The sequence below is a fragment of the Bombus fervidus genome, chromosome 11 (assembly GCF_041682495.2).
Source record: "Bombus fervidus isolate BK054 chromosome 11, iyBomFerv1, whole genome shotgun sequence".
Classification (NCBI taxonomy): domain Eukaryota; kingdom Metazoa; phylum Arthropoda; class Insecta; order Hymenoptera; family Apidae; genus Bombus; species Bombus fervidus.
In genome coordinates, this window is record NC_091527.1 from 9,356,623 (window position 1) to 9,380,599 (window position 23,977).

At 45.0% G+C, this 23,977-nt stretch overlaps 1 protein-coding gene across 1 annotated transcript in view; it reads left to right on the forward strand.

Annotated features, from left to right (window-relative positions):
* The window catches only part of LOC139992043 (uncharacterized), a 57,525-nt gene that overhangs the window by 12,192 nt on the left and 21,356 nt on the right, over positions 1–23,977 (forward strand). Inside the window, exon 4 of the mRNA XM_072012535.1 lies at positions 3,583–4,476. Coding sequence (XP_071868636.1) covers positions 3,583–4,476 — 894 coding nt within the window. The remainder of the gene's footprint in view (positions 1–3,582; positions 4,477–23,977) is intronic.

Sequence of the window (23,977 nt, forward strand, 5' to 3'; positions counted from 1 at the left end):
CGGGGCCGGGACGAGTGAAACTCGGTGGCGGCGCTGCTAGCCGCCGGAACGGAAGAAGAAAGAATGAAAGAGCGAGAGGGACTGGGCCAAAGCAGCTTCCTCACCTTCTAATATTAGTCGGATGACTCACTACGATTCGTTCCTGCACGGCACGGCGTGCGTCGCCTCGACGGACGGTGTCGTTCGAGTCCGTTGCCACGGCATTGACACGAAACCTTATGCCTGGCCGAGTTCGTGCGGAAGTCCATCAATTTTCCAGTCGAGTTGCACCGAGTTTCGATGTGTTTGACGACGTTCGTTGAACGAAAATCAACGATTCCGTCATCGGGCATTGGTTAGAGGCGTTCAATAGCGGCGGTTTTGGTTCAAAAATTCACAGAGAATCTTTAGATAGATAAATAAATAAAGAGAGGGAAAGAGAGAGAGGGAGAGAGAGAAAGAGAGAAAGAAGTACGTGAATTTGAGAAGAATGTTCGTGGTTGAGGCGTATGTTGGTAATTCGTGGATTGGAGTTTCGATTGTTGGCAGGGAGATTTAATAGCAGCTTTGAACTGCAGTGGTCGATCTCCGACATAAGCTGGTAATTCAGTTTGATCGCGTTTCAAACCAGACTGAGCGAAAAGTTGCAAAACAGCGATAACAGAGACGACGATTGCTCTCGTAAAGTCAGAAAATAAAGATCCATATTTCACCTAGTTCTCTCGGTATCGCGCTAAGAACGACCAAAGTCAACAAGGCTCGTCAACGATTTTCACGCGTTTCTCGTTCGCGCCAAGACAGCTCGATAAACAGACGTCGAAAACGTTGCTGCTTTTCGCTCGATCCACGTCAACGGAACTCTAAATATATCGATGCATCGCTCGTCGATCGTCGAGAACGTCCTCGGGATGTCGGAATCGCGACTCCGACAGATCTCGCGATTTCGCGGCAAATAAAACGAAAAAGGGCGTTGCAGGATCGTGCAGGCATCACGTAACGTCTAAGTCGGGCCAGCGTGGTGCTTGCAGCGTGTCTTTCGTAACGTTTCGGGACCATTGGTCGACGTCCAACTTCCAAATTAGAACAGCCCGATCTGTCACTCTCGCGACAATGGCACGATAAGTTCGGTAAATTTGTCAATGGTGTCTCGCGTAGAATTTAATAACGTATAGAAAGATAGCTTGTTATATAACACCTTACTACATACATTGTAATAAATATATTACACATTTACCTTACTAATTTTTAATAACCCGAGAAATTGAAACTAAAGTATCGCTTAAAAAATATCTGTTTCGATTCTGGGATAAAAGTTTTAATTGCCTATGAATTTGAAAAATTCGTCCAGCGGACATAAAAATGTTGTTTGACATTCCGGCAGAGTTTATTCACCCGATTTATCGTTGTACACGAGAAACGAGCGAGCAACGTGGCAGCGAGGAAAACCAATGTAGACCGGTGGTTGCGTTTCGTCGCGTTATCTGCACCGTACGTAGATTACGGAGCGGTTTGTAACGGTGTCGCGCTCACCAGCAACCGGCAACGATTCTAATGCGGGCCGACTCGCATCGGCGAGAACGTGCTTTCACTCTCGAACGAACCACGCCGCGGCGTCGATTATTATGCAACCGGAGTCGCGGCCATTATTTCAGGTTCGCTTATGAACGACATCCTCCAAGGTTAATCGAGTCAATCGTTCGCCTCGATGCCAGTTACTCGCGCTTGATAAAGGATTAAGTGTCGCTTAAGCGGACTCGAGAACACGGTTACGGTTGTTGCGCTGATGCGAAGCACGTGTCACGACAGACGTTGTTTCAGCTACCGTTCGTTTATAGGCACGTTGCTGGAAGACGTGATGACAAAGGAGTGTATCATGAAAATATTTAAACGTTGCATTACCTGTATCCACTTTAAGTCACGTTACTCAAACTCTCAGACTTCGATGCTGGTAACTTGGCTAATTCGAACGAGGCTTAAGAATCGTAAAAGAAATTACGAGCGAATTCGATCGGAACAGAAGCAGTCATATTCTAAAATAGAATTTCTCGACATTTATTTAAATATTTGATGGAAACTATCGCGAAAACGAGAGAGATTAGACAAGATGAAGGAAGAGAGAGGAGAATCGGTGAATAATACGAGTACTCGGCGTCACCATATATCACCTAGACGCGTCGCGTTCTCCCATTTACATCACGTAATAAGTGTCTTAGCACCTGTGCAAGCCGTGGAATATTTTGGTCGACGTGATCTGCGTAAAACGACCGCAAATACGGGTATTTCGGTGGCTTGACTCATCGGCTCTGTAACGCTATTTAAAACCGTCGAACGTCGCGGACCGATGTATCGAACCCAGTATTTACCTTAGCGTCCCGATAATTCTACGAACAATTTAAATCGTTTCACGCTGCCAAGACTCGCTTTCACGATCAGTATCATTAAATATCGTGCCGAAATGTCTTCTGTCACGGTTACTTCTACCTTCTTCCAAAAAGAATCGTCGCGTCTGTACAACGTTGTGATTGTATTGCTACTCTTGACGTTGATATTTAAGAAAATTGCTAAAGACCAAATTTATCTTAGACCATAGAGTCTATCCAAGACTCTTTTAAAGTGTCACTTCACGCTACATCGGCTTGTTTTCCTTTAACAAACTAGTTTCTCAATCGAAGTCGCTTTAACCTTTACGTCCACGCGTGAAATGCATCGTACGCAAGACCAGAACGGAAAACTATACAGAAGGAGTTCGGTGCTCGGTTCGTTAATCCGTCCTATCTCGTGAAACTTCCCTCACAACGTTTCGCTCGTAAATTGACAGAGTTAACGAGCAGATATAATGCCGAGCGCACGGCGTGTGTACGCTTTATCTCGTTTCATGGAAACGTAGCAATAAGGAAGCACGAGATTTCATAAGCCATAGAACGAAACAAGTGACTCACTGATTGGACGATGTCTTACGCGACTATCGAGAGATTCGTGGCATGGACCGCGATCGAGGGCTGTCGCTTTTCCATGAAAGATTGAAGGTCGCTGGCTTTCTCGCCATCTTCGTTCTCTCCGAGTCGAGTCGAGTCGCGTCGCGTCCCGTCCCGTGGAGTATCGTTGACCCACGCGTTAGATCTGTCCTGGCTGTCGACGATAATTCTAGCGAACACGAGACTCCTAAGTAGTTACTTGAAACTAGACTACGAATTTATATCATTGTGCTTGTGTCGTGGCGTCTTTGATTCATCGTATCTCATACGCAAGCAAGAGTTTTGGAAACGATTCAAATTCGAGCGAATTAGTTAGATTATTATGGAACATACGATTAGAGACAACTGCTGCCTCTGTCTTAGACGCAACAAAAACATTTATGTTTGTCTAATGAAGCCTAGAGAGCTCCAACGATGTTCCGAAACACCGTTCGTAAGATTAACTTGGACGAAGATCTTCTCTGTAGCCTGCGATTTTCTAGAAAATCGCCAATCTACAAACCCGAATTACCGCTATTTCCTATTTTCCACTCCCACCTTGTTCCCGAAACTTCATAAATCTCCCTGAGCATCGAATGCGCGTCAGAAAGCGCATAACGTCTGACGAGAGCACCTTTCTGATTCGCAGCAGCGTCCAGCCCGTTTCTCGATATAACCACGACTGACGTCAGGAGCGCGTATACGCTCCAACAACAACAGCAGCATCGGCAGGCATCGTCGCTGTCACCGATGTCGACTCTGGTGTGCTGCGAGCCGGTCTCGGCCGGACGCTCCCGGGACAACCTGAAGCTGGTTCTGAATCGCAGTTTGAGCGAGCCAGGACCACCAGCGAGCGCGTCTACGTTCCTGTCCTCGCCGACGTCCACGGTATCGCCCAGCTCGTCGACCAGCAGCGGTGTCGACAGTTGCATAGCCAGCGACGGCACCGAGTGTAGTTTGAACGCCAGCGGAAGTAGCATCAGCGCCTGTAGCAGTTCAAGCAGCGGTACCGACTGCGATCTTCCGCTATCCGACGTTCATCGTCACTACCATCATCTTCATCATCATCACCACTTTCATCAACAGCTGTCCGCGTCGAAACGCTGCAAAGTGGAGACCGTCAGCCTCCCAGCGAGTCCGTGCTCCGAAAACAACACGCTGCAGAGACAGCTGGTACTCCAGAGGACTAAGACCATCACCGCCGATGAACTGGCGAATCGTCTCCTCGGACGGGATCCCAGTGGTTCCGTGTTGCTCGATTGCCGACCGTTTATTTTGTACAACGTGAACCACGTAAGAGGCGCCATCAATGTGAATTGCTCGGATCGATTCAACCGGAGAAGGTTGCAATTGGGTAAAGCGAGTCTGGCCGATTTGGCGAACACTAGAGAAGGCAAAGAACTGTTGCGTAGAAGGCACTACAGGGAGGTGATCGTGTACGACGATTGTACCGACGATGTGGATCGACTACCCGCTCAGCATCCGCTGTTCCTCGTGCTCGTTGCGTTGCTGGATGATAACAGGGAGCCCGCTCTTCTTTTGGGTGAGTGATTCTTATATTTTATGATCTTAACCGCGCGTACTCGGTCTGCATGCATAGGAGAATCTTTCTTAATTCGTCGAAAAAATGAGTTGCTTCTGTACGCGATCGACCAAGCGCAGCGGATTTAAACTTCTCGTTAAATATTTCATTTTAGTTAAATTAAAGAATAATACGCGACAATTCTCGTTATATGTGTTATTTGTTGTTTATATAAGATAACGTGGAAGCGTCTGACTTTCGGAAATAACGATGATGCGACCGTCGCGAAAGTCGCTTCTGCGCGCCTTTGCCTTTGTATATTTCACTCGAAACGCCGAATCATCGCGATGCTTTATTTGCGCTAACCACGAGCCAAAAATTTACGAGTTTCGTTACCTCACCAGATATGTATTTTCTTACGAATCATTCGCGTTTTATCAATTACTATCGTTACGTAATACGTAAGAATTCCTTGCGTAACTTGTACGTTTATCGGCACGCTATTTCTCAAACGTCACTTCTATCGAGGGCTGCGTACATTCTTATTTTCATTATGGAAAATTTTAGACGTTCGTAAATTTCTTATAAACCAGATAAGATATAAATCTCCAATTTAGCTAGCAAAATTTTAAATTCCCTTTCCCAGGCAGAATGATTCAAATGTTGTCGTAAATGAAAAATTAGAGACGGGAACTGAAATTGCCTCGTTGGTTTCATTAAGAGCAACATGTGAATCAACCGGGAAACTGAATGGAAAATATAATGGAAACGTGGGTGGGAAGATGGCGTATCAACGATGGCTCGTGCTCCTCTCTGTCGAGGCTCGAGTAACAGTACTCTGTACTCCACTAAACGCGTTTTCTCGCCTCGTTCCGGCCAGATACGCCGATACGTGCTCGTTTTACGGAGTGCGGCTACCGATGTGTACGTCGACTCTGCCGTTGAACCTCCCTTCTTCGTCTAGTACGCACCATTTCTCCTGCTCATCTTTCTCTTTTAAATTTACCAACATCGTACTTTCAAAAGTCATATCTTTATTTTATATTTCTTTTTTACAAATTTTTTTCAACACAGAATTCTTGCGAATACTTTGAAAATAGCAATTACATACTTGAAAAACCATTGAAAACTTATCTCTACTTTTAGAACTATTTTTCTTCTCTACGTCACACGTCCACTTGACGAAAAGGTTGCATCTTCAGGGTCAACCATTCTCCAATCGCCAAGCTGCATTTTCTAGTTTTATTATGCCATAAAATTCTCCTTATTCTTAGATCTGTCTATCGACTAAATTGAATCGAATCAATCGCGTTCGATCGAATCATCCGCAATAAATTCGAGCGTTTCGTACGAAACAATCGTATCGCTGGATCTACGAACGAGGCAAACTGTCGCCAAGAATTAGTCGATCATCTGATATTGATAACGCGCGTATTTTTCCATCTCTTGCGTTCGCATCGTGAATCTAGCCATCCCGATAACGGCTGCAGAAACGACGCAGAATCGCACGAGATCGTTGTGGTGAAACGCGATAAACATGATTCTAGCAATTGCATTGGGATGGATCGTGCGTCAGTGACACGCGTCATAAATGAAGCTTCGAGATGCCGGCGAATATTCCGTTGTTAACTCAATTCCTATTCGCGTGCATTACGATGCACGTGGCTGCATTGGATTACAGTGCACGCGGTTCGAAGTTCTGCAGGAAGGTCATCCGATGGGTTGAGGAAGATTGCGTGGAAAATGCGAAAATAGAGGGGGATTTAATACACGAAAGTGGTACGAAGGCTACTGGCAAATTCATTCAGTTTCAAGGAAGAATGAATGAAATTTCTTCAATGAGTTTTCTTCTTTAAAACCGAGATACATCGTGGCGATTGAAACGATTGTACGAACGAATGGACCAAGTGTCCAAATCGTTAGGACGAACAACTAAAAATATTTGCAAATTTTAGATCAGCGATAAAGATTCACCAGATTCGCGAAAAAGAAATTCAACGCGATCAGACAATGAAAGCTTTGTTGTTCCACCTACTTTACTATACCTTCTATAGACAAACGCTTGGATATTTTAATATCGAATATTTTACTTTGCCGAAAGAATGAAATAAATTCAGCAAACTGTATGCAGCAGCTGGAAAATTCGAGAGTTCGAAATATTTTGCGAAAAAAGGGGAACGACATCGCGAAGCCGTGTGAAAGCTAGCGGACCAACTGTTGCGGCAAAATTTTGCAACTTCATCGATGTAACCTGTACAAGTGGGGATTGCGATGAAGTTGATGGCGAGTGGTAGGGAACGCGCTATTTCTCCTTGTGGCGGTAACAAAGTTGAGGAAAGTGTGACGACGCGTGCACGAGCTGCGCCTCTGGTATGGCGCGATGTTCGGCGTTTGGCAAACGGAATCAGGGACGGGAGCCCGGTGGCATAGTGTAGTGCGCAAATTCTGGCCAACTATTCGCGGCGTCATCTCCGACATGAGTCATTCCTATGAATAGATCCCCACCTTTTGCCGCGGCTCGTGTGTATCGCCGTATGTCGTGCGTATTCTGTCTGTTCGTCGCCTTCTCTTTCTCTCTCTTTTCCTCTCTGCTGCTCGCTCACCAGTAGGCTTAACAAGTTTCTCACCTTTGACGCTGTCGCTCGCGTCTTTTTGTCACTTTTTTTCAGGATTTTATGTCAAAGCGTATTCGCAGAGTTTTCAAGGCTCGAGCAGATTCTTTTCGAGTCTTCGCCTGTTTTTTTCTTTTGTTTTTTGTTTTTAGAGAAAATGAAAATTCAGATTAACGCGTACTGTAAAAAAATTACGAGCGTACAAAATATTGCCTGACCCCGAATCGCGGCTGTCAATCATTCTTCATCGAGCATCTTCTTTTTCTCACCAGCTATCCTCTATCCTGGTAAAACCAAATTTAATACGTTCCTTCGACACCGAGCGATCTTTTCGAAAGCTTCACTTAGTCACCGCCGATATTTTCGGAGTGTTGTTTTTTACTCGTCATCCTCGAGGACGTTTTTTTCCACCCACTAGTGGAATTTTCAAAAATCCATTAAAAAAAAAAAAAAAAGAGAGAGAGGGAGAGAAGAGAGGAAATTGGACACATGGGACGATCGTTGGTTATTTACGATTTCCCATGACGGAAGGATGGTTCCGATGATTAGAGAACATCGGTCTATCAATGGCTTATCAATCGTCTTGGAAAAGCTGAAAGGCCGTGGCGATCGCGCGTGGCCGGCTCCTATGAAACGAATATTTGCGCATTAGACGGGAATGCATACGCGGAATGTCGGATGAGAAAAAACGCGTAGCCTTAGAATTATGAAAAACCGCGTGACTCACGCGCTTGCGCGGCCTTCTGCTTTCGACTTCTTTGCGTAGAAGTCGATCACGAGACTCGTTCTCTGCTCGAGGGAATATCAACGAGCCTCGCTACTCCAGAAACGGACGATCTTGGGAAATGTGCCGTGTCAGAGAAATTTCTTTGGAACCTCGTTACGATGTTCGCTCGAGAGAAAATACAAGAATTCCACTTTTTTTAATATGTACCGCGCGTTTTGATAAGAATTCTCGTTGACTACTTGGACCCGCGAGATTTATCCACCGATAAGATTAGATCGTAAAAGAGAAAGGATGGTCGATGAACGTTGGTTGATACGTATCGCCGCCAAACAAGTCGTAAGATCGCGGTTTTATACTAAATATCACGATTCGCACTGTCTCACGGTTAATCAAAAGCAATATTTGAACTTGATTGTGCTAAATTATTTTTATTTTGATCGGTTGATGAGCGAAAACAGATACGCGATAACCGATTGCTCCCAAGGTGAACATTGCCAAATGTTATTAGATATCGTGCGCTTATTAATTAATTGTTATCTATCGATGATCGGAGTGGGTCATATTTACGGGACAAACGCGGATTGCCTATCTTTTTTATTCAATCGTCGCAAATTTTTCCCACCGAAATGATAATAGACTCGATAGAATTTAAACAGATCGATCCACGTGGAATATTCGTACTACCTTCTCGATTTTAGTATTTTTAGAGTTTGAAAGCTTCGTCGTGCCTTAAAACGTGCAATTTTTTAGTGTTAACGTGCTTTGATCACTTTAAAAAATGTATCGTTTTTCTACCTTTGCTATCTTTTTATTCTACTATGCCGTCGATCATTGGTGCACTAGGATTTATTATAGAATTTATTAGATTTCTAGCTATTATATTTTTATTGTCGTTTTACCTGGCCGATCACCGAATACATGGAGATCTGCTTGGAAAATACAACACGTAACACGACTTTCGTTTGATAGCATGCTTACGAGTACGGCTATCTATTGTTGCGATTGGCAGTGACCTTGATTGCGGATTAATAATAGTATTATTCGCTATCAATGGCTGATAACCCGATACTCGTGACTCTTAATTTGACAATTTCGTACGCAATTCTCGATCGCCGGAATTTCACGTCCAATAAACCGACGAATCTTGTAAACCTAGGCACTCGACTAAGAGAGTAAAATAAAAAATTCTATCGACTTTAAAATCAAAATCTCGTCGCATCGAAAGCAATGTCAGATGTTCCACAAAAAGGAGACTCGCCGAGTTCCCTGAAATCCGACGAAACTCGCGAAGACGCCTAATGGCTGGGGCAAAAAATAGAAGGCACCTTTCTAAAATGCCCCTAATCCACGTGCTCGCCGGTGTCTCGTCTCTCGGTCCGGGGAATAATTCGCAGCTCGCGTCACAGGGAGTCGTTTAAATTTATCTCCGATTTGCGTCACACTTTCGGTTTATTGCCAGTAAAAGCGTTTGAGCGTCCGGTCGTACCGCGGACCGAAGTTCCCTTGTACGCGCCACGATTGTTGTTTCACCAACGTTTCGTTCCTCCAACCTTCCCTCTTCCGATTTTTCCGATTTTTCGTTCCGGACGAGGCTCGAGATACGGCGCGATTATAAATATTCGAACGACGAATCTGCTCGTGGCGACCGAGCCACGAGAAAAGGTTATCGACTGTAATTTCAAACGCGAAGGATATTACGACTTTTTCGCCGGATGACGAAAGCAGGGTGACCGGTTAAATTAGCGATGAAGTAAGCGTCCGCGCAGCGGAAAGCACAACAAACAGAAAGACGCGCACGCTCCGACTCCTTCCGCGTTCTACGAACCGTTTGTCTATTTTACCGAGAAATTCCTAGTCGAAGAGAAAATTGGGATCTTCTTTGTCCGTGTACTCTTTGCTTTCAACAATCTACGAAGAGTTTCGCGAAACAGAATTACGTTTTTTACCTTCTTTCCGTCTTCTTGATTTTTTTCCATTAAAATAATTTCATCGCAAGAGTGAAAGATGCGTTTTGCGAAATCAGGTTGAAGAACGAGCTGTTCTCGTATGGAAAAGTCGACGATCGAGGAAAAGATTTAGATTTGTAATTTCGAATTTAGAGGTTCCATGTTTCTCTGATTGACGTACCGATCCCACGCAGACGTCAGGTTATGAATACAGCTGGATAGAGCTGCTTGTGAACCAATCGTTTTAAACGTTTGTTTTTAAATTTTATGTCGCTCGTATTAATAACGAGCGATCCTCTACTTCTTTCGATCGATGTACTGCATAAAAAATTAGCAAATGCGACGTCTGTATTCAATTTCGATGTCCCAAAAAACGATTACTCAAGAGGAAGTGACATCTAGAACCTAAATACTGTCAGTGTGACGCAAAATGGTAGTCGTAGAGCCGCTTGGACAGCTGGGCTCTAGTCCCGTTTTAAAAAAAAAAAACGCGTTCCGTGGTCGCGCAAAAGCGACGCAACGGGGAGACCAATATCGGCTAAATTCACCGATGAACTAAGCGCCATCAGGCTCGAACGACGCGGCGAGGCGCGCGCGATATCGCTTCCACAGATAAGGACGTAGCGATTCGAATCTCGTTCACGCGGTGCACGCGCGGCTGCATGTGCGTCTTCGTCGTAAATTATGCAAGCAGCTTGTGTATTACACGCGGCGTCGTGAATGCGATTAGCTTGCCTATTACCATCTATCCTCCTTTTCTATCACGACGATTATCTTTGTTTCTAGAACGAACAAGTAAATAAAATTCGAATTTTTTTCTTCGAATTCACGAATTTCTAGAAACGTTCTGTTACTTCAATCGGCTAAAGGTTAAACGATACATTATGGATACATTCCTTTTCCCTCGTGTCAGTTGTTCGATGATAAGATAACAAGTATCTGATCTCGAAGGTTTTCAAACCTGGATGCTCGTCGAACGTTACTCGGTTCAACATTTTTACATATTCCACTTTAAAAATCACTGTATTTTAAAATTGTATTGGAGTTTACGATCGTTTAACCGTGACTCTTGAACTTTCTCGCGATCCTGAAATAGTTGTACCCAGCCCGTTCTAGCCAGTCGAATCGCCAATGTATTTATCTTTCACAACAAAATACATTAATACGATCTATCGTGTTCGTAGATCTCGCGTTTCCGCCGGCAACAAATTTTCTTCCCAAACATTCGCCCAACCGTCTACCTCCATCTCCAACCATTGCAAAACTTTCCCACTCGAATTGCCAATTACGACTTATTTCTAATTGTTACTCGTGCACAATGCCACGACGACATCCGCTAAGAAAAGCGCACGCGACGTATTCTCGACGCAGCTCTCGCTTTTCGGTCTATTTCGACTAGCTGGAGCGTGTCCCATGGCGAGTAGCTCTGGTTTAAACATTAAGGTCAAAGTGGCAGCCAAGTCTCGTAATCCACGCCTGAATCACCTCTAAATATCCGTAAGGGAACTCGAGATAGGGGGATGGAGGTGGAGGCTGGTCGAAGGGGAGGCGGCGCTCGTTATGCAACCGTGATTTTGACATACGGCCATACGAGCGCACTTCAGCCAGCGTAAACATGCCGCGGGGTTAATATACACGATGAGTCATGCTTTCGTCAGTGGAAAGCGCGATTGGACCGACGCGACGAGGACGTTGCACGGTATCGAGTCTCTTGCCAAAACAACGATAACCAGCCCTTTCTTGCCGCTCCTCCAGCCCGCCAAGTTCCCTCGTTTCGCCGAATATGCTAATCGCACGAATATGCGAGGGAGATGGGTGTAGAGAGAAATGGAAAGTCGCTAGCGAAGAGATAACACGCTCCGATGATGATGTTTGCCAGCGAAAGTTTCGTAATGGCTGATTTTTGATCGGCTTTATCAATCGAACGAGCGGATTCGCGAAGCTGTTTTCCGTTGTATACTCGAGCGCCGATTAGTTCAACGAATAGTAAGAGAGTCAGAAATAAATTTTACCTTCGATAGAACGTACTATCGTATTGGAGAAATATAGATCGACAGGGATAATCGCTTTGACAAATTCTTGCGATATATTTTCAGATCACACGCTTAAATATTCGGTTAATTCCGGAGACTGACCTTTATTCGCGAAATAAATCCTAATCAATTATCTCGCGCGCAAAAGCTCGTTAATCTTCTGTCAACTCGAAAGAACTGGTCATGCTGATCGCGAAACCAGATTTTTACGTTTCACAATGGTGTTGCTTTGCTCGGATCGCGGCACTCACCACGAAAATAAATCAATTTCCAGCCAACCAATGGACGTTTTCGCGCTATCTCCTGCGTTTCCGGCGGGAACACAATCGTAACCGAGGTGGCCGTTCATTGAGACTTCGTAATCGTGTTCATTCTTGCGAGAGCGCGTGCTATCTACCGCTCGGCCGTTTTATCGCCACTTCCGCTACGTTAACGTTGAATTACGTCCTCGTGGAGCCACCCACGGAAGCGAGTCGCCGAGATTCGATCTCTGCCTGACGATTCTCGATCGTCGCCACCCTCTTTTCACGATCATCGGCTCGATCTTATCGTCGTTTTATCCAACAGATCGGCAAACGATGGTCCCAATTTTAGAAATATTGTTCGTTGGTTCCGAAATTTTCGTAGGTCCTATAAATATTATAATCTGTAATCCTCTGTTTACGATATTAACAAGAAGTTGTTTAGAAACAAAAACGGGGAATTTCAAATTCGAGTATACCGTGTTCAAACCGTAATTATAAATATTCATATCCAGCACAGTTTTAATGAAATAATAAATACCAAGAAGAAAATTTCATTCACCGGCACATTTTGGCTGATTAATCGCTCGATTATCCTAATCGTGGTTTAAATATAATCCTAGTCTAAACGTCGTTGCTTTTTCGTTACCTCATTCTCGTAGAGACCAAAGATTCTCTCAAAGAGAGAAAATAATGTGGATGAAAAGAACGTCAATGGAGAAATATTTTTCAAAAGGCAAGCGGTGCAAAGAGGTACATTCCCGATTGCGTTATCACGGGACCCGCGAATAACAAAAGATCGCGAGGCAAATAATTTTATCGATAGCGGTTGCGCGTGAATCATCGTGAATCGATCGAACGATGGGCTCTCTAACGTCGAGTGTTTTATTTGCGATACGCTCGTCCTTCTGTCGCGATAAGAGGAAGGACGATGTGTACGTCACGCATAAATATGCATCGGCCGATGTCGATAATAATTTATGGAAATCGTATTGGCGAAATCTGCTTGCAGATTCAGCGAAATACCGCGACACGACGCACGCACGGATACTTACGTTTCTTCTGAAAATTATTGCCGTACGATCGGAACCCTCCTCTTTGAATTCCAGCGTTTTAGAAAATTATTAAACACGCTGCTTTCAATACGAAAAGATTCTACGTATGGCATAGTATCGATTATGTCTATTAAAGTGGAATCGAACGTTAAGGTCTATCGAAATGTTTGAACTACGATAAGAATATGTCTTCCTTCCGTGATACGTAAAAACGCGATCGAAACGCAATTAGACCAGTTGATGATAGGATTCGCGTAATAAATGGCAGCTCTTAAATTCATTCTCTCTTAAACTTGCAATCTCGAAAGTTCCAACGAGCTTTTAAAGCATTTTACGAGCACTATCTCGCGCGGTACTCGTAAAATTAGAGGCAGATCGTAAAAGAAAAATACACAAAGCCCTGAGCACTCAGCATTTCCAATTCGCCATCGCCAAACGCGTTCCAGTCGCTCTTTCTACCTGTACGTTTCATCGCGTGTCACGACAATTTCGCGAGCACCAGCGCGATTTATTACGTGCATCGGGCCGCGTATACAAACGATAAAAAATGGGAGGTGTACGTTCCACGAGCAGAAACGAGGAATGGAGGTAATGAATACGCGGAGAGTCAGCCATTACGGTGGTGTACACGATCCTGCTAATTCTCACGATCTCGTTCTGCGCGAGAACAAAGGGAATAACAGAGTGTGACTGGCGAGTTTGCACGTATGTGTTCCGCGGCCATGTAACATACCGAAGAGAACCGCCGCCGCTGTAATTCATGCAAATTGCATTACGTCCAGCGAGAGCTGGCCTGACCGACGCGACGGTTCATCGAAACCTTTCATTCACCGTGCTACCATTCAGCGGTTTGACACTCGTGATGAATCGTCCGTCCTCTGGAAAACAGCCTCATCTTTCAGCTGCCATTCCTTTTTCTGATATTACGCAAATATCGATACTTTCTTATATCGGTTTCTTTTCACACGAATTATAATTCCCATGCAGAGTTTCGAACGTAATGGATCGTAGATCGAAGTACGTAAACGTTCATCGAATCAAGTAAATCATCGAAACACCCTTCGTCGACGTTGGTTTTCAGTCCGGTAAAAAATTCCACTTGGACGCGCCCCCAGAATTTCATCGTTCGTCGAATCATTCGTCAAGCCGTACAACAAAACGGTCCAAATATACACTCTCGATAGTTCGTCACAAAGAAGCGTCGCATCAAACGGTCGGCAACCGGTTGAATCATCATCGAGTACGTAACGAACGAGAATGGGGATGGGGGAGAGGGAAAGGAGAGAGAAGAAAAAAAGGACGAGCAGAGATGGTAGGCAAGGGGAGAGCTCTTATTAGCTCGATCAGTGCCCGTGGGATTCACCCCCCGCCCTGACTCGACCACGAGGAGCTGCAGGGCCAAATTGAAAATCGGAAAAGCGTGGAAGCGTGAAGGCTGCGCCGCTTTTGGGCAACGCAGGCCTTTAATGAATTAGTCATCGCTTTTTGAACGGGCCATCCGGCAGTGGGGAGCGGAATGGAGCGGGGAGGGGGAGCTTCAGAATGGCTATATTTTGCTTTTGTGCGCTTTGCTCGATCCCTCGCTCAGCATCCTGAGAGGCTCGGGGGGGGGGGTGAACCACCCCTCGATGCTAAGCGTCGTCCAATCGAGGGAGAAACACAGGACTCGACGCATCTGGATCAGCTGTCGATGACGATTATTATATGTGAGTCACCCGTTAGAAGCTCGGTTTAAAGTGTATCAATGACTAACGTGTCCAGTGCACACGCGCCTCGCCCCCCCGCCCCATTTTTTCGCCGCGTCCACCCCTTGTACGCAACCGGCCTGTTCCCTTTGATACTTCTACCACCTTCTCCCGGCCTTGTCAAACCCTCCCCTCCCCTCCTCGCCTCTTGTACCTAATTCACGGGCTTATTCATCGAATGCGTATGACGTGTACGCATTGTTTCTCTTCATCCACCCTTTTGCTATCCAGCCCCTCCTGCCACCTATCGCGGATGGCGACCGTTTGGGATGGAATTTCGGATCTGGTTGAGTCACTTTTTCCGGTTGTGTAAGTGGGTCGTTGCCTGTTCCGGCAGATCCAGTTTCCGTAGCGATAACAAATTTTTTAATTAAAATTTCTAATCAGCTGGTACGCGAACGTCGAGACTTGGCTGATAATTTTCCTATACGATACCGTAACATTTTTAAGCAAGTATGGGGACAAACATTATATTACAAATCGAACGTAATTACATTCAAGTTGCAGAGTTCGGTATTTCTCGAGATTCCTTCGTATTTTCCGTCAACAGCAACCACACGCTGGCCACGCAGCTTCAACCATACATCTATTGCCTTCGATATTTTCTTACATCGTTTCTACGTCCACTCAGCTTGTAACAGCCTCCGAGCCCTGTCCAGCGTATCCGTCTCCCTCTTTGTCTTCACCCTGTGCTTTTGTTAGCATCCACGAAAGACATTACGATCGTGACCGCAGTTTCCTCGTTGTCGAGGGTGGTCCGGCAAACATAAACTGCTCGACGACTCTGATGCGCTATTCACGCGTAAAACCGAACCATCGTCAGGCGCGTATGGTCCCTGGATGATGCATAGTCCCTACTAAATAGCGTCCTGCCGGTTCTTTCTCGACGGTATCCGGTTGGACGATCTCGAGGAATCTTCATCAACGGGACACGCAGGTTTTTATATCGGAGCCTTAATCCTCAGGGGCGAGCCTCCAGGGATATCTGCGTAGGTGGAGGTTTTTAATTTATGAAGGACGACGAGAAATAGGATTAGAGGACGGTTTTTCGTAGAAGGAACATCACGGGGGTGCGGTATCATTTTTACGGTACAAATTTCCGCGTCGACGATGAAATATATTTTGTGAGAAATCTAATTTGTTATAGAGATTAAAAAATAGTATTTTGAAAGATAATTTTGTCCAAGAATCTGGCGAATCTCGGTTGGATCAGGTTTTGGGACTTTGTCTTATTGTTGACTCATGAACCTCGAATCTTTTCGAGCAAAGTACACACGATGACGGTATTTGGAATAATTGTTCGCTAAAATCATCCATCGATGGTGCAATACTTAGATTCCACTTATCGATGACTGGATTTCGTCGCTTTTTCTTGGTTCCGCGAACCAACGTGCGAACTAGAATGACGCACTCCATCGTTGGTTCGCTATTCACGGAATTCGTTATCACGATCCGCAGATAAACAGACGCTAATCTGACGCCGCGGAGTTTAAACAAAATATTGTTCATCGCTGAACGTATGACGCGATGTCTGACAAAAAAAATTGCCGTCGATGGCGCTAGGCTTTAAGTGGATTCGAGCGTTTGTCATGGTATGAACAGAAATTCCAGGTTATTTACGATGACGCGGTTGTCATCGATAAAATTTGTTTTAAACTCAAATGGATGTTTGAAACTAAAATAAGATAAGAGCATAGATCGATGAGAAATCAGTGACAGAGATAAAACGTGCTCTTCTTCCTCTTAAATCATTCTTCTTCCAATATTTCGTAACTATCGCTTGCAATGTTGCGTTCTGTTGAATCTTGGACCAATCTCCCTTTCAATTATGAATTACGCCATGGTCGCGTCGCTTTTCTTTCCTTCACGGTCGTTGTTCGTTCGAGGCTTTATCGAGCTACGAAATCTTCAACATCCTCGGTATAGAGCCAGCTTTCGAAAGCGGCGTGTTTATTCATCGTCGCGGATTTCAGCCGCATCCTCTTCCACCTGATGGCAACAATGGTTCTCAACCATTTCGACAATAATTCCGATAACAGATACAACAAGAAACATTTCTCAAAAAGGAAAGAAATTTTCATTGTCTTCGTACGTTATATGATGCCTCCTTTAATTCTATTTCTTCTTCTTCTCGTTTTGATTAATCAATTCTATCCAGACGTCGATTAAAACGTACGATTCTCGATCTTTCGTCGTCGTCTCTCGTCGCGTCTCGTTTCGAGACATCGCATCGTCGAGAAAAGCAGAAGCTCGTGTGACGCATCGTTCGGTAATTCGTGGCGTGTGGAGATGCGAACGCGTGGCGCCATCCGATCGTTCCCTGGCTCCGGTGTCGAGGAGGACGCGGATGATGCGCGTGTTTCGTTACGTACCTGCGTCGTGGGTCGAAAAATTCTTGAAACTCTTCGATGGAAAAACTTTGTCTCGATTCTAATCTGTTCGATCGCTTTCATCCTCGACAACGTCACATGAAAATTGCGTTGCTATATTTTAGAATCGTTCGTGCGAGCCACCGCGCTGCCGCTTCGGAATTGTGCTAATGTTATCGACTATCGACGGTTAAATTAAAGAAGCTTCTCTTTATGTTTCTCGTTAAAACCTTCCTGGCTAAGCATTCCACGTCTTATGAATTTGATTAATAACCAACCTCCTCCGTTATTATTACATTTTTCCCATTAGTCACGGTGATAAGGATACGATTATTAGTGGGTTAGTGTTGATCGCGTTTATTTTCGCATTGACAGAATCGCTCAGATTAGCAAACATCCTCGTGAAACGGGTGCGTCCGATTATTTTTCCGGCCCGATCCCCGTTCCTTCGCGATGCATCTAGAAAAAAATATAGCAGAGCGTGACGCACCGTTCGATATTCGTGCGTGATACGATGCGATACGCAATTACGCTTCAGCCAACTGTACGCTGTTTAACTTTTGACCACATCGAATGTTTCATATTGTTCTGAAAAAAGGTAGTTTCTTCTTTCTTTTTTTTTTTTTTTTTTTCTTTCAGAATGTCTCAAAGCGCCGATGTCGAAATTACATTGTTCGCGGTGAAAAAGGAGAGACAGGCACGCTTTCTCACTACGAAATTACTATGCATCTCTCATTCATTTCCTTTCCCTTACTGTGTGACGAATCCCACATTTTCTGCGCAGTTTTTCGCATCCTTTCACTCAGCCAGGGGTATCGCTAAAAGTTTCGTTTCCGCATCGATCGAACTGGATTTTTCCGATATGACAAAGCCTTGCGAGTAATGTTAGTCCTTCCAAAGTGGATCGAGAAAGTTCCAATCACATTACAACGACCGCCGATCTAAGGTTCGATAAAGCTACGATCGCGTATAGTAGAAATTTGAAAATGTTGAGATTGCCAGGTACAAATCTAAAGCAATATGTAACAAAGCTAAAATTATTCGTTGGAATTTGCAAACCGAGAGGAATGCGTTGAACGCGATTACGAAAACTCGATCGCGTGTCACGGAGTTTCCTCGAATTTATGGCGCGAGACTTGCGCGAAACAATGATTGGCAGTCGCAGCCAGCGGGCGATGGCCCCGCGTGGAATCGCGTTTCTAATCCGTGGCCTGTTCTCCCAAGCCCGTCAAGTCAAACCATCGAATCACGAAGTTGCCTCGACTCTTACTTTCTCTCTGACTCACCCAACCTCGTCGTCGCGGCTCGATCCACTTGCTTCTCCCTCGAACGATCGACCACTTCGATTCCTGGTCCGAAACCATCCGTGTCCAACGAGAACAGATTCCCTCGGGAATCGTTAAATTCCTCGTACGGTGATCTTTAGACGTTTCGATCGTCGCTCTCCAAACCTTCGATTCCTAAGACACAGAAATTGCGATCTTCGAACTCTCTTTAAGCGACAGATCGGAAATTTTGACTTTCGCTCTTCCTCCGCCAACGTTTCTCCGATCGAAGCGATTCCTCGAAACATCCTGTCTCTTTCAACTCTTCCAGTTTTGGTTTCTATGGTTGGATCGTTATCGCCGATAGATGGTCGCATCGATTTCGCGCTAAACACCGGCGCAGCGACGACGACAGGAATCGGCGTGCAGCTTTTTAATTGATACCTAGGTGAAAGTAAGGGAACTAGAGCAGAACGAAAACGTCGAGAAGCGAAGTGGCGGTCGCCTTCGATCGACCTGCTGTTTCACGAAAATCGCTCGGCTAAGAAAGAGAAAGAGGAGAACCTAGCTGCACACGCAGGACGCTTTCCAACGCGCTGTCACTGGCGAACAGCGCGGCTGTCAGCGTCACGTGTCAAACCGTGCACTTTCCTAGAGTAGCTGGCACTCGTGAGTAGTCGTCGCTGAATTCTGCCAGCTTATTGTACTCGCCGCACGTGTTCTCATCTCGTCCCGTCGTCTCTCTAATTGATAACGATTTGGCACTAGCTGCTGAGCTACATGGATCGATGAACGCCAGCATGAATCAGGTTTAAGGATAGATCGTATTCGTTAAGGAAGCGACGATCTACATAGGTAGAAATAAAAGATAGACGAGTACGTGGAATGGAGTTAATCGAGTCAGCAGATGAATGGATAAGATATTTATTCGATGTAAAAGCCAAGCGTATTTATATGTATATATATGTCGAGTTGTCATTGAAGTTAGGGGCGTGCAATGAATTTTTCTTTGGAATTACACATTGTTGTTATATTGTTATATTGTTGAAGATATTTACTAGTACAATTATGATTGTGACAGAATTTGACAAGTAACCGTGGTAATTAGATGTTCGGGATGTGAATGGCAATGATCTTAGACTCAATAACGAATCCACGGTCAACGGGATGACGAATGCACTTTCTTCCACAGTCTAAGTCGAACTCAACTTACTGATTCACGAATCGGGTGTGACTCCAAGTACTTGTTCACGGTAGAAGTAAAACTTATCCGATTGAATCCCAGTCCAAGTGGAACTGCCCTTATGTACTGCTCTCCGACCCTCTCTACACTCCTCGGGTCAATCTTTGTTTTTTAAAGAGAGCTATTTAATTAATCCATACCTCTGTTAGGTACACGTCCCTCCCGTGACCGTTATGTCACTTCGAGCCCAAGCTCGCTGTCATAAATCTCAGGCAAATATAATTGGATTAAATTATAAACAGCTATTTCTCAGTTTTATTATTTAAATACAGCTATAATAAAAAGTCTGAACTAAAGTGTCGGGGACCTTCCCAAACATTCCAAAAGAAAGGCCCCGATGTCCTTTCATCTCCGACATATATAATAGGAAAACCGCGATCGATGGATGGCAACGATTTCTCGTTCAGGGAAACAAACGTGATACTAATTCGGTCGGGAGCCGGTGACCGGCAGAGGCGAAACTCCGAAAGCGTCCCGCGAGAAACGAGGCACATTTTTCACAAGGTGTTGGAACGTTGCGGACACCGTGCCAGATTCGTCAGCGACGCCCGATTTAGCCAGCTTGGCGAGCATTAATGAGCAGTGAGGTCATCGTCTCGGTGCTGCCAAATAAAAGCCGGTCAGACACCGTTCCCCAAAGACTGTCTCGTCTCTTCTTCGACCTTCTCCTCGCGTGTATCGTTTCCGTGGATTAAACGAGCCCCCGGGACGCTGGCTTCCACTTTCGTTCTTTCACGCGTTGTCTCCGATCGAAAGAATGAAAGGACGTGAGAAACGTGGCCAACAGGGGCTAAAGAAGGGGAGAGGAGACGCGAAGGCAAAAAGAAGCATGGCGAACAAGTTGCACACGCGTCCTCGTCGCGGTCGTCCTTCGTCTCCTATTCGGCCGCTTTGGGAATGGGGAATGAATCATCGGTGCTGAGATCAAGCGGATGAAAGGAGCCGGCACGAACAACGGACCGTTGCCGACGCTCGAACGTCGTCAGCTGGTGCACAGGGTCGACGAACCGCGTTTTATTTCGCGACCATCCGCTCGGTATCCTCCAGACTCGAGACGACTCTGCCGCATCTTTGTCTCTCGCGATCTTCAGCATTTTTCTTTTCCTTTTCTTCTTCTTTCTCGAGGACGGACGCTTTTTATTGGAAAGTGAAAATTTGACTAAATGGCAAGCATATTCGTGTTACTTAACTTTCGTGCTTTCGTTCGACCACGATATCAACGAATTATTTTACACGGAATTACGATCGATCGCGTTTTCTCGTCTCTATATAGAAACTAAAAATATCGCTACTAAATTACATGCTATTGTACAAGGTCAATATTCTCATTAATCGCGTGAGTCGAGGATATCGCGAAGTGCGTTTAACGGTTTTTCCAGGAAACAGAGTAAATGTATCTCCGTTTTTAAAGTCGTTTACACGGAATCGTTACAATTCCCGCGTGTTTCTGACAACCTATCAAGTCAAAGATTTAAATGGAAGAACGACGTTAAATGCACAAAAGCTTTTTCAAATCGATCTATGAGTCAACTAGTAGTTTAGTCCGTGTTAGTATGAGGCAAGCGATTGTTATGCGACGAGAATCGAAAGGAGCTCTTTATCATACGGTTGTCGACGATTTTGGAAAGATGATATCATTGAAAAGACACGAGTATCGACAGAAACGATATTCTCTTCGATGGATCTTTTTTTAGTAATAGCAGACAGTGTACCTACGTTCAATCGTCCTCCGTGTCAATAAATGAGTACATTCGAGGTGACTCACTGTCGTTCATTTCGTTCTTTCTTTGTGAAGTCATCCATGCTCGAACGAACAATTTCACTCGATCGTGAACCGTGAACAATCAGCGCCGCGATGACTTCGGGCGCCAAAAAGCGGTACTCGCCTCTTAACCCGTTTAATGACAACCTCAGACTGCCGGTATCGTGCTAGTAATATCAGGTTTGTCGTGATAAAAACGCTCAAAGCAAAAAGTATTCGATGAAAGAAATTAATTGCTCGCGCTTTGTCGCGCAGCTTTGATAAAAAGAAAAACAGAAAAAAGATACAAACGAGAAGATTGTAACAGATCTGTGTCGATCGGACCGATGATATTTCGCGCAAGATTCGATGAAAACTCTGGCACGACTTTTACGTTACGTACAATGTGGAGATCCGCGAACGATAGGTTGGCAAATTGATGAAATTTAAAGAACAGAGTCGCGGAAGATCAAGTGGCAACGATAGCGTTATGAACGCTCGGTTTCAATAAGCATTGTATATTGCTGATGCAGTTAATCCTTTCATTGTTAAAAACGAGCATTGTGAGTCATTGCCGCGGGTAAAAGAGGCAAAGTGCCGTGAAATTGCCTGAGAGATGGAGAACGGCTCGAGTTCGAACGGATCGAGAAATACGGAAAGGAAGATAGATCCGTGGAAAGATCTTTGCTAGCAATATGATTGTAAACGATCGCAACGAAACAATGCGCGCGACGCGTAGTACGATGGAAAAATAAATTTGAGGTAGGCCATAGTCGAAGAAAACTGGGAAATTACGAGTTGCATGGAATAGGACAGGGGAGAAATCGATGAAAGAAAACACAGTGGGTACAGTGAAAAGAATAAAAGAATAAGACGAAGCGAACGAAGTAAATGTAAGGGAAATAGGAAAAAAAGAATGGAAATCGCAAGGTTGGAGGGAAGTTGATTCCGATTGTCCAGGTGCAAGGTGACGACAGGTAGCGAGCTGGAGTTGTGCCGCGTTTAGGAGAAGACCGGATTGATCGAAAGTGTCTGAGAAGGGGGAGATCGACAATGAACGAGTCGAGATGCCGTTGGAATGCCGTTCATTGGCAGACCTGCACGAGAAACGAGCAAAGGGGTCCGGAGGAGGGAAAGGGCGGTCACAATGCGGGTTGCTTTCCTCGCATGGCCTTCACACCTTCGCCTCGCCTCACCTCTCGCTCGGCCACGCCGCTCCACCGCGTACCTACCCGATTTCCACATCGTGTGTAATACGTTACAGGCTTGTCTACGCGGCGTGGCCTCTCTGTTATGGTATCCAGGATCGTGGATCCTTGCCCTCAGGCTCGAGCAACACCGTGTTTGGCTTCTTCCTGGTCTCGGTCGGTGGCCATCGCGACTTGTAAGATTTCCAACGTAATTGGAGGTGTCGATGTTGAAGAATTTAAGCGGAATATAATTAGACGATTGGGAGGAATAGCCGCGGTACAACTTGCTTCGCTCGAACTCTGACGAAATTTGAAAAGCTGAAACGAAATCTGCTATCTAAATTGGCGTGGAATCGCGGTCGAACCCACTCGTCCGAACTCGATGAGCGGTCGATGAAGAAAGTGACTCGAATAATTGAGATAGAAGAGGCGCCAATAAATTTAAATGGACGGAAGAAGGAAAGGATTTATCGTAACCGCAATCGGTTGTGTAACAGAAGTCTCGTTTAGATTTTCACATGAGCAGGCATAACGAGGCAGGCTGACCTCTAGAACCGTGGGCAGAGATTTTACGACGGAATCGAGATGCCTGACGATCGTTGATTCTCGTTCAGACAATCAGATCTTACGAGCCCGAAGGTTACTTAACCATCAGGCGTAAATTACTTTGGTTCTCACTTTGGGCGTTACTTTATGTCTCGCTTTAATACCCCGTTCTATTTCCCCGTTTAACGACTGCTTTCATTTCATTCGCGGATAAATAGCGTGTGCTCGTCGCCCGATCGTATCGTTTATATCGCTTAACGATTTCTAAAACTCTCATTTACCACGGAGAGAACGCGCCACGCTTCGAACCGAACGTCGCCGATGAAATTGACCTATCCAATACGATCTCATTTAGATTTTTCCTTGTGCAGATAGATTGACCTGTTGTTTCGTAACGACGTATTACGCTCGTGGCATGGTTTAAAGCTCGATCGCAACGAAAACAAACTGTATCTGCATCAAAGTACAGTTTTAAAATACTCGCTGAAAAAAGAATCAGAAGAGAAAGGATTATGACACTTATTACAGGAGAATCGAAATATCGGAACTACAATTTTTGTAGAAATTTACAACTGTGAGAAAGTCAAATTATCCAGCGATATTGAAAAAAGCAGCTTGATGCCCGTTGCTTAGAAATCATCGGGATTGCCACACCGGCGATGCAACGCGTCATGTCCTTACACGTAGGCAGAGATTTTACGATCGATTCGATTTTCTCGCCGGTCCCTCGCTTGACATCGAACCGATCTTCTTTCAACTCGTCTCCGGCTTTAAACAACGATCCTACCAACAGTGTGAAACGAACCTA